The sequence below is a fragment of the Mytilus californianus genome, unplaced genomic scaffold (assembly GCF_021869535.1).
Source record: "Mytilus californianus isolate M0D057914Y unplaced genomic scaffold, xbMytCali1.0.p SCAF_9, whole genome shotgun sequence".
Classification (NCBI taxonomy): domain Eukaryota; kingdom Metazoa; phylum Mollusca; class Bivalvia; order Mytilida; family Mytilidae; genus Mytilus; species Mytilus californianus.
The window spans coordinates 98,059,109-98,071,128 of record NW_026262745.1 but is presented as its reverse complement, the minus strand read 5'-3'; the positions used below and the strand labels follow the sequence as shown (position 1 = coordinate 98,071,128).

Below are 12,020 nucleotides of genomic sequence, written 5' to 3'. Positions count from 1 at the left end.
ATCATTGTCACCATAACTAGAAACATAGAGTATACCATATAAAGAGTGGGATAGGAGGGGTCTCATCCAGAATTCCCAAGAAAATAATGTGTCCATTCCTCCAATTCACGGTATAATCAAATCCTAAATTCCCTATGATTCAACTGGCTATACCTGAATTCCCCTATATTAAACAGCTCAATCCCGACATCCCGAAAAAAGGTCTTTACGCCCCTCTATAAACCTCTGTTTTGTTCATTCTGTTTGGAGTTCATGGGAGTCACTCATGAATTAATAAATGAGTTTTGATTGTTAGTAAACTAGTGTTTAGTATCTCTTATTTATATGCTACATTTAACTTAATTTATTTACAAACCTACAGTTCGTCGCCATTGTTTTTCCAGGAAACGATAAAAGTTGTACTCTGCCTGTGCACGTGATAATGACCTCGCATCAAAATATGCATGGTGTGTCCATAGTAAGGCAGGAATAACTTGCTCAGAATCGTCTCCTTCCTCCTCTTCGTCTGAAGCTTCACCATCTGGATGAGGAAATCCAATGTAATGATGTGCTCGCCTTTTGCTATGATCAGGAATTCTTTGAACCATCTGTAAATGACCAAAAAAAATCCTTCCACAATGGTTTTTTTTTATAAAGATAAAAAATTATTTAATTCAAAATGGCTATGACAATGCTGTATTACATTTCAAATGCCAGTTCTTTGTTGTGTATAGTTTTGAAAATGCATGAAATATCTTCCACTTGACGTTAAGCAAACCAACAATGATTCAATCTTTGTTGTGTGTAATTTAACAATGTTTTAACAAGGTCAGAATGTAATGCAAATGAAACAACCTCTTATAATACAACAACATGGGTGAACCAATCAGTGTAAATATATGAGGGTCTGGTTGGGGTCCTTTATTTCTTTATTCTTTAGACTATTTTCTATATTCTCTAATTATTTTGCTCATTATTCTCTATCTTTTATATTTTAGCACCCCATTTTTCTCTATTCTTTATAATTAAGCATTTCATTATTCTCTGTGGTATTTTTTTTTCTGCCTATTTTTCTGCATTTTTTGCCCATTATTCTTTATTCTGTAAACCCCATCCAGACCCACATTTACGGAAAAAGGAAAAAGAATTGGATCCTGATTGGTGTTTCTTACCAGCGTGGACATATAATGTCAGTTTAGTATCAATTGTTCCAAGATTTATTTATATGCAGGATTATTTGAACCAAGCAATGCCGTGTCCATAAATCTACACTGATTGCATGGTACTGAAAAAGAACTCAATGCAGGTTATGCAACGGACATGAGACAAGAAAACCTACAATCTGTCATACCATCCAGTACCACAGTGCTGACTTTGATGCTGGATATCTGACAAGATTGATTGATTGATTGGTTGGTGTTTAACACCACCTTCAGCACTATCGGCTATTTCGTGGCGGTCAGTTTTTATTGGTGGAGGAAATTGAGTGCCCGGAGAGAACCATGACCTTCGGCAGGAAAACTGACGATCCTAGTCAATAGCGACCTATTACACTCTTCATATTTTAGCACCCTATTATTCCCTATTCTTCATTTTGGACCCATTTTTCTTTTTTTGGATCCATCATTCAGTATTCTGTGTACCCAATCCAGACCATATGTTAACATCTAGATGTCTCTTTATTGTACCATACCCCTTATCTTTTTTATTCATATCATGACAAAAATTGAAATTATCTAGTTCTGACATAATAAGTATTTCCATGTCGGAGCTCATTTTATTTACAGCAGTCAAATGTTAGCGTCAGATATTTATGTATTGTTGAGATCAACACAAATTCTTCTGCATGAAAATATCAACTCATGGGTAATGACACATTACCGTATGTTTTCATCTGAGGGTTAGGGGGTCAAAATAGAAAAGTGTGGTTGCATGTTTTAAGTTAAAATCTATTAAAATCATTCCATGTGCTTAATTCACTTGTGTTAAAAACTAGGTAGATGCTTAGGAAAATGTCACATGATTATACTTTTTCAACCTCCACATTGAAAGAACAGATTTCTAAGGAACTCTCCTATCATCATGCTGACTTTTGTTTTAAAACTCAGATGAAAGTGGTGGTCATCCACTGACAATAACTGAGGACAAATAACTGCAGAATTTACGCCAATTAGAAAACATCACAAAATATAGTGGACGGATGTCAAAGACTATTTATAAGGCCATCAACATGCATGGATCTTGTTAATAGGTATTTTCGTGATTTTTAAGGCTAAGTTACAGTAAATGGGCTATATCTCAGATTTTGGTAAAATTTTGAATACAACTTTAGCTTGTTGAACTATAACTGAAGTAAAAAAAGTAATGCTTTTATCTCTTTTATTTTCAGAAATATTACTGATTACATTCTTTCAAAATAGGTGAACATTTCCATAGAAAGCACATAAAATTTGCAAAAAACATTTGTAAATTTGTTTTAAAATCATCAAATCTCCAATTTCGATTTAAAACTATAAATTTTTCTTAAAAATTTATATTTTGTTGATACATAAATTTCAGTTTTTTTTTTATTTTTAGTTACAGTTCAACAAGATAAAGTTATAAAAAAAAATCTGTGACATAGTCCAGTTTACTGTCCTTGACCTTAAATATATACAAAAATATGCACAAATCCATAATAACTCTTACTTTAGGTCTTTGTGATTGTGTGACAAGAGCACCACCTGTCTGTGGTCCTGATGTATCCATTTTTTCTACTTTTCCTTTCTGTTGATTTACTTGTAGCACAGGCTTGTTCATTTCTGCACTTTCTACTCCAAAATCATGACGTCCTTGACCTGTTGGTGCCTAGAAAATAAAATATTACACCTGGATACATTTTGATTAGGTTAACAAATTGTTTCTGAAATATTCTGGTGTCACAAAAGTCTGTTAAAGAGCATGAATTCGCTACCAAAATTTACCACTGTAACAGCTAAATATACATGATATAATAAAATATGTACTAAAATTATAAAATTAAGATTTTAATCTGAAAATTAATGGAGAATGTGTATTTGGGCCACAGATGCCCCACTTGTAAATATGCATGAGTCAACTTCCACATACAGATACAGGATTCACGTAGTAAAGACTGTGATAATAAGCATTGTGTATGAGTTTCATAACATTTGGTTGAGGCAAACTAAAGTTAGAGAACGGAAGCGACAGATTTAGCAATTTTTCCATTTATAAAGGGGCATAACTCAACAACAGTAAACGTGACAGCACCCAATTTCAAACTTGATATGGTTTTTGTGGTAATAAGCATTGTGTACACGTTTGATAACATTTGGTTGAAGCAAACTTAAGTTAGAGAACGGTGACAGATTTTGGTGTTTTCTGTTTAGTTTATTCTTAGCTTGTATACACTTAGAGGAATTTAGAAACTTTTCCATTTGAAGAACTTTTTAGTGTCTGAATGGGGAAGTGTGTGGGGTCTTTAAATATTTAAGGCATGTTTTTGGCCCATTATACTCTTCATATTTTAGCACCCCATTATTCTCTATTCTTTATTTTGGACCCATTTTTCTGTTTTTAGATCCATCATTCAGTATTCTGTGTACCCAATCCAGACCATATGTTAACATCTAGATGTCTCTTTATTGTACCATACCCCTTATCTTTTTTATTCATATCATGACAAAAATTGAAATTATCTAGTTCCGACATAATAAGTTTTTCCATGTCGGAGCTCATTTTACTTACAGCAGTCAAATGTTAGCGTCAGATATTTATGTATTGTTGAGATCAACACAAATTCTTCTGCATGAAAATATCAACTCATGGGTAATGACACATTACCGTATGTTTTCATCTGAGGGTTAGGGGGTCATAATAGAAAAGTGTGGTCGCATGTTTTAAGTTAAAATCTATTAAAATCATTCCATGTGCTTAATTCACTTGTGTTAAAAACTAGGTAGATGCTTAGAAAAATGTCACATGATTATACTTTTTCAACCTCCACATTGAAAGAACAGATTTCTAAGGAACTCTCCTATCATCATGCTGACTTTTGTTCTAAAACTCAGATGAAAGTGGTGGTCATCCACTGACGATAACTGAGGACAAATAACTGCAGAACTTACACCAATTAGAAAACATCACAAAATATAGTGGACGGATGTCAAAGACTATTTATAAGGCCATCAACATGCATGGATCTTGTTAATAGGTATTTACGTGATTTAAAGGCTAAGTTACAGTAAATGGGCTATATCTCAGATTTTGGTAAAATTTTGCATACAACTTTAGCTTGTTGAACTATAACTGAAAATCAAAAAAATAATGCTTTTATCTCTTTTATTTTCTGAAATATTACTGATTACATTCTTTCAAAATAGGTGAACATTTCCATAGAAAGCACATAAAATTTGCAAAAAACATTTGTAAATTTGTCTTAAAATCATCAAATCTCCAATTTCAATTAAAAAGTATAAATTTTTCTTAAAAAATTATATTTTGTAGATACATAAATTTCTGTTTTTTTTATTTTTAGTTACAGTTCAACAAGATAAAGTTATAAAAAAAAATCTGTGACATAGTCCAGTTTACTGTCCTTGACCTTAAATATATACAAAAATATGCACAAATCCATAATAACTCTTACTTTAGGTCTTTGTGATTGTGTGACAAGAGCACCACCTGTCTGTGGTCCTGATGTATCCATTTTTTCTACTTTTCCTTTCTGTTGATTTACTTGTAGCACAGGCTTGTTCATTTCTGCACTTTCTACTCCAAAATTATGACGTCCTGGACCTGTTGGTGCCTAGAAAATAAAATATTACACCTGGATACATTTTGATTAGGTTAAAAAATTGTTTCTGAAATATTCTGGTGTCACAAAAGTCTGTTAAAGAGCATGAATTCGCTACCAAAATTTACCACTGTAACAGCTAAATATACATGATATAATAAAATATGTATTAAAATTATAAAATTAAGATTTTAATCTGAAAATAAACGGAGAATGTGTCTACAGATGCCCCACTTGTAAATATGCATGAGTCAACTTCCACAGACAGATACAGGATTCACATAGTAAAGACTGTGATAATAAGCATTGTGTGTGAGTTTCATAACATTTGGTTGAGGCAAACTAAAGTTAGAGAACGGAAGCGACAGATTTAGCAATTTTTCCATCCATAAAGGGGCATAACTCAAGAACAGTAAACGTGACAGCACCCAATTTCAAACTTGATATGGGTTTTGTGGTAATAAGCATTGTGTACAAGTTTGATAACATTTGGTTGTAGCATACTAAAGTATGAGAACGGAAACGAAAAATTCAGCAATTTTTATGTTTATAAAGGGGCATAACTCATGAACGGAAAAAGTGACGCCACCCAATGCAAACTTGATCTGTGTTTTGTAGTAATAAGCATTGTGTATAATTTTTATAACATTTGGTTGAGGCAAACTAAAGTAAGAAAACGGAAACCAATTTTGGGGACGTACAGGAAGGACAGCAAGGGTAACAATAAATGTCCACTCTGATACGGTGGGGGCATAAAAATAATACATATTTGGATGTGGTAAATTAATCATATCTCTACAAATGGCATTGATAATAGATATTGATTAAATAATATCATAGAATATGAAAAGAGAATAACACCCTACAAACAAAATTCAAATGCCAGGATTTTCAGAAATGAACATGCAAATATCTACACTAAATTTACACAATACTTAATAGTACTATTTACAACTAGAGGTACTAGTGAGCAAGCTCACAAAATGATACCCATAACCCCATACAAAGTTTGTCAACATATATTTATTCCACCTAACAGAAGTTCCCCCGAAAACTTTGTTATAAACAATGCCAAAAAATCTCAGTTCCTGTTGGAACAAGTAATCTATCCCCTTTATTCCATGAGGAACAAATACTCATTATTCTACATCCTGTCAATACTGTTTATTCATATTTTGGCAATGCACAAGTTCATGTTTTTTCACAAGTTTACACTTAATCCTTTGGATATGTACTGATTGATACTTTTAAGTCTTAGAGGATATGATTTATTTATTTGTTGTTATTGGCTTTGAACTAGCTTTAAGTAACTTTGAGTAATCTTATTTCTGTGCTTTGTGTCTATTGTTCTTATGTTAGTTATTTGTGTGCCTCCCACCAATCTTTTGAGTTAAGCAAATTGCTACTGATGTTTACAGTATGTTCTTAATATGTTGTGCTATTAGACCACTGTCCCAGGTTAACCCCAAAACAATTGAGATCAAAACCAAAATAATGCACTATTGTATTATATAGTGAACATTTTGAGAAAATTGTATCAAATTCCAATGAGAAGGAATATAAACAATGATAAATGTGCACTGTAGTGTGAACATATTTTTTGAAGTATACAGTGAAAATGAAACCAAAACAAAAGTGCACAATAGCATTATATGTAAAGATTGTGAGAATGCTTTATAATCGAATTTGAGGAGTTAGGTTAAGGAGGAGTTGCATGATTTAAACTTTCAAACTGCATCTGCAAACTGATCAAATGATTCACTAAATTATTACTAGCATTAAAATAAGCTATTAACTGGTAAGCTCACAAGGTCCTTTTTTTCATTAAAAGTCCTTTTTGACTCAATAAGGACTTCAAAGTTTTCACCAATTCTTTCTTTCACAGAAGCAAATCAGAGCAAAGCAAAGAAAGCAAGTGAAACATTAACCATGTTGAGTATGGATTATGAATGGCAATGACTGGCTCCACCGATATCTTATTATCATCTGCCCCTCCCCTCAGATATTAAGAAATTCAGTATCTGACCCATTCTTTTGATGTCTAAAAAAGAAAACAACTTCCCAATTTACTGTCAATATCATTATAATGTATAGACAGACATCAAAATTGACCATCCTGCTGTCATGTTATTCATTGTGAAAAAAAACATTAGTTTTACATGTAATGTAAACATAAATGAATAAAAAAGTATACGGTAGATGAAATACATGTAGCTTAAAATGAACAAGCGTAATTTGGGAAATCAAAAAAGTCATAGTAGGGTAACTACCTTTCCTTGTAAAGCCTGTAATGTTCTTTCTGATTGTGTTAATACTTAAAAGTCCCAGCCTGCTTTTAAAGCAACTGGATTCTTGTTTAACTTATTTAGTATTGCTCTTGATATAATAGTTTCATCAGCAGTCTTTTAAAACATCCCCATGCTAAATGATTTGTCATCAGGAGTGTTTGGTAATCGTTTAAAATGCAATTATAAACGAAGGAAGATTTTTTTTCCAAATGCACTAAGTTAATGAAATTATTAGAAACAAAAATGAATGAATGTTGCCATTACCGTCATTAAAAAATTGATTATTGTAAATTTAATTTAACAATTATTTCAGGTAACCTTTTGTTGACTCTCGAGTTAAATCATAGCATGTCAAAACTTTTTCCTCTTTTTTAATATAATTAAATTCCAGTAACTCCAAAACAAATCCCAAAAAATAGAATTTAAAAAATACAAGAATGTGTATGCGTATTGATAAATTACTTGATTATAAGTTAAATAATTACAAGCTCAAGTCTACAAATTATAAGTAATTTTACAGAACAATTTGTTTGATTTAAGGATTTTTTAAATATAATTCACTATGAATGAAAACAATGGTACCTGATCCTTAATATTCCCTTACGGTTGCTTTCGGCACTTAACAACATTTTGTGTTGTCTTTAGGTTTCATCAAGTTCAGCTTCACTGACAAATTGATATAAATTATCTCGGACGTGGTCCTTCACTGATTCTGGTTTAGAAGGTTTGACCTAAAATTTCAAAGTACTGCAAAATGATATTGTTCATTATATTCGTGATAGTAAATAAATGTCTATATACATGTACACATAAGTGGATGTGGCATATTTGTAATAAGTTGTCACCATGTACACCAAATGAAGTAGAAGTTAGCAGCTATAGGTCACTGAACGACATGCAACAATGAGCAAACCCATACTGCATAGCAAGCTATAAAAGTCCCCAAAAATGACAAATGTAAAGCAATTCAAACAAAAAATCATACAAACTTATTTATGTACAAAACAATAATCAAATAAACTGCTTCGCTGAGCGCAGCTGGATACGCCCGTAGAGGTCCAACCCTGAACAGTTGGGGCAAAAATTGACACAATATTCAAGCTTGATACAGGTCTGAATTTGGATTGTAATTAAATATTTGACATATTATAGGTTTCTGAATAAATGTAGTCAAAGAACTTGAAATTGGTTATATGAATTGAATTTATATTCAATTAAAGATTTCTTGCTGTTGTGCAATACACTGTGCTGTTGCGCAATACTTAGTAAATCTGTTGTCAGACTATAAACAAATAAAGTTCAATTAATTCTCAATGTCATATTAGAAATTTATGAAAATGTAAAAGGAGCTTACATCAATAGATATAAACAATTCACCAAAGTTTCATAAGAACTGCTGAAGTTATTGTCCGAAAACTGGAAAATCCCCCCTTTTTTAATGAATAAAACCCCATAACTCAGAAATGATAAATGAAAAATTTATAAAATTCTAAACGGAGTTTACATCAATAGATTTAAACAATTCACCAAAGTGTCATAAGAACTGCTGAAAGCATTTTTGGTTTTTTGTCCGAAAACCGGAAAATCCCCCTTTTTTATGAATAAAACCCTGTAACTCGGAAACGTACAATCTAAAATATATAAAAATCGAAGGGGAGCTCACGTCAATAGATATAAACATCTCACCAAAGTTTGATGCAAATTGGTTAAAGTGTTTTTAAGTTAATGTTCGACATGTTGACGACGGACGGACAGACGGACAGACGGACGGACGGACAACGGTATACCATAATACGTCCCGTAAACGTGCATATAAAAACAAATATGATATACAACAACAATTGATTGACTGATTGATTGGTGTTTATCGCCACTTTCAACACTTTTGTGCTATTTCGTGACAGTCAGTTTTTATTGGTGGAGGAAGCCGGAGTGCCTGGAGAGAAGCACTGACCTTCGGTAGGAAAACTGACAATATCCTAGTCAATTAAGATTGGAGTCAAGTGCACCTGCCATGTGCAGGATTAGAACTCACAACCTCAGTATTACAGCAGTTCGACTACTTAGACCACTCAGCCACTGAGGCCCCTTATATACAGCAACAAGGGACAACCACTGAATTACAGGCTGTTGACTAGGGACATGCACATACTGAATCTGACGGAGTTAAACAAAATTAGCAGGCGCTTTGTATATGATTTGTACAATATAACCATAGCTGGGAATTTCTTGCATGCTCTTTAGAAATCTTTTAATACTTTAAATTCAACTAAATAACGGTACACATTCTTTGAAAACAAATATACTCCTTTCTAAGAACAAATGTCATGAATGTTGAGATAAATTAAATATAAAATTTTCCTACAAGCTTGAAAAGAGACTTCAATAAATTTACAATTAAAATTCAGTTAAAAAAACACTGTACATACTTATTTTCACGAACTAAAGGGAAAACAAATTTAAAAACTTGATATACTAGTTAATTCATTTTCACAAGAGAAAATCATCCTTTGTTCAATAAAAAAAAGATATTTATCAATTAGGGATAATATCTAGATCAATTGCTTTCAACATGTTCAAAAAGGAGTAAGTTCTCTCAAAATGGAATAAAATTAAGTTGAAATGAGAAATACTCAGTTTAATTACAGTATCTGCCCTTGAATTGAAAACATTAGTTCAAAATTTAGCTCCTCTGGCAAGATCACCGCTCCTCTACTCATAAATTAATTAATACATAAATTACAATTGACATGAATGGGTTGATTTTTTTATTGCAACTAAATATATATTTTGTTATTACATTTTTGCCAGATATCCTTATAATGCAAGGCCTAACAATTGTCTTAGTAATTAATACCTTTCAGGCTAAATAAAAAAAGGAAATGAATCAGTACTCAGTCAACTTTAATGATTTGTCAGGAAATATGTATTTAGAAAGTTTCGACAAAAATTTAAATCCACCATACTATGATCCCTAAGTGTTAGGTAATTCAAAAAAAAAAACATATGCTACAAATGGAACAATTAAATACCATGATTGGATAATTTTCAGAGAAAATAAATTTATTTGAGGAGAAAGAAGTGCATAATAAAGATGATATTAGACATGTTAGAGCCACCGGCTATTGAAACTGCAAAATTAGTTATTTCTACAAGCCTGTCATTCAGATCTATGTTAATTTTATTAATAAATGAAAAGGATGACAAGAACTTTGCATTTTAGTGAAAAATATAACTTCTGATGTTAGTATGATGTCATGAACATGTCAAAATTGATATAAAATGGTCATTTTGCACATTAGTTTTGCCAAGCTAGACATGAACCAAGGCCTTCGAAGATATTTTACCCATATTTCTGCAAAAATTTGTGCTCCTATACACAGGAGGAAGATAAATAGAAAGAAGTTAGTGTGTTTCCTTTCAGTGTAATATCTAGAGCATATGGATTTGATTTAAAGCATTTACATTTAATTGAGAACAAAATTATTCTCTCCAACAGAAATGTATTAAAAGGTTCAAATGTTGATATGTCCTATTTTCGGTGCAAAATATAGTAAGCATGCATTTTGTGTCCGGGGATACATGGACACGTATGTATGGCTTCACCAAAAAGAGTACAAATATATATAAACAGCGTTATATCTATATAAAAACAATCAATAATAGTGGATACAGTTACCCAGTGCTATTTTTTATATAAAACTTAGGATTCAGGCGGACACAGCTGGATACAATGTTATTTCTATATAAAACATATAAAAACTAGTGACTACAGACGGACACAAGTGGACACAACGTAATATCTATATAACACTTATAGAATCTGCTGGCTACAGGCGGACACAGCTGGACACAGTGCTATTTCTATATAAAACATATAAAAACTAGTGACTACAGGCGGACACAAGTGGACACAACGTTATTTCTATATAAAACTTATAGAATCTGCTGGCTACAGTCGGACACAGCTGGACACAGTGCTATTTCTATATAAAACTATAAAAAATATGGGGCTACAGGCGGACACAAGTGGACACAACGTTATTTCTATATAAAACTTATAAAATCTGCTGGCTACAGGCGGACACAGCTGGACACAGTGCTATTTCTATATAAAACTTTATGAAATAGGGGGATATAGGCGGACACAAGTGGACACAACTTAATTTCTATATAAAACTTATAAAATCTGCTGGCTACAGGCGGACACAGCTGGACAAAGTGCTATTTCTATATAAAACTTTATGAAATAGGAGGATACAGGCGGACACAAGTGGACACAACGTAATTTCTATATAAAACGTATAGAATCTGCTGGCTACAGGCGGACACAGCTGGACACAGTGTTGTTTCAATATAAAACTTATATAATATGCTGGCTACAGGCGGACACAGCTGGACACAGTGCGATTCTTTTTAAAAATTATAATAAAATGCTCCGCTGGGCGCAGCTTGATACGACCGCAGAGGTCGAACCCTGAACAGTTGGGGCAAGTATGGACACAACATTCAAGCTTGATACAGCACTGAATTTGGATTGTGATTAAATATTTGACACAGCATAGGTTTCTGACACAGAATGAATGTGGTCTAAGAACTTAAAAATTTTTAATTTACCTATTCAAACCATATCATTATTATTTGCTTTGATATATAAATCAGAAATAACCAATTTAAAATGGAAAATTTTAAAGAAAAAAAAATCCCTCCCCTAAACTTTTTGAACCCCCTTATGATTCATCACCCCCAAACTCAATCCCAGCCTTCCCTTTGTGGTATGGTACCTTGCAGTACAATTTCCGAGAGATCCATACACTTGAACACAAGTTATTGTCTGGAAACTAGAAAAATGCTTGTTTTTAGGCCCCTTTTTGGCCCCAAATTCCTACACGTTTAGGGCAATTACCCCCAAACTCAAACCCAGCTTTCCTTTTGTGATATGGAACCTTGTAGTACAA

At 32.6% G+C, this 12,020-nt stretch overlaps 2 protein-coding genes across 6 annotated transcripts in view; both read right to left on the bottom strand.

The window, feature by feature from the left end:
- Positions 1–12,020, bottom strand: part of LOC127715522 (uncharacterized) — a 73,561-nt gene that overhangs the window by 13,170 nt on the left and 48,371 nt on the right. For 2 of the 4 annotated variants that reach the window (XM_052221582.1, XM_052221586.1), the window contains 2 exons: positions 2,668–2,826; positions 360–587 (listed from right to left, as the gene is read on the bottom strand). In XM_052221582.1, the coding sequence (XP_052077542.1) occupies positions 360–587; positions 2,668–2,826 (387 nt within the window). Of the gene's footprint in view, positions 1–359; positions 588–2,667; positions 2,827–4,627; positions 4,787–12,020 lie in introns of all 4 variants that reach the window. The other 2 variants (XM_052221583.1, XM_052221585.1) reach the window with 2 other exon arrangements.
- LOC127715520 (uncharacterized) overlaps positions 1–12,020 on the bottom strand; it is a 248,440-nt gene that overhangs the window by 208,719 nt on the left and 27,701 nt on the right. The window lies entirely within an intron of this gene.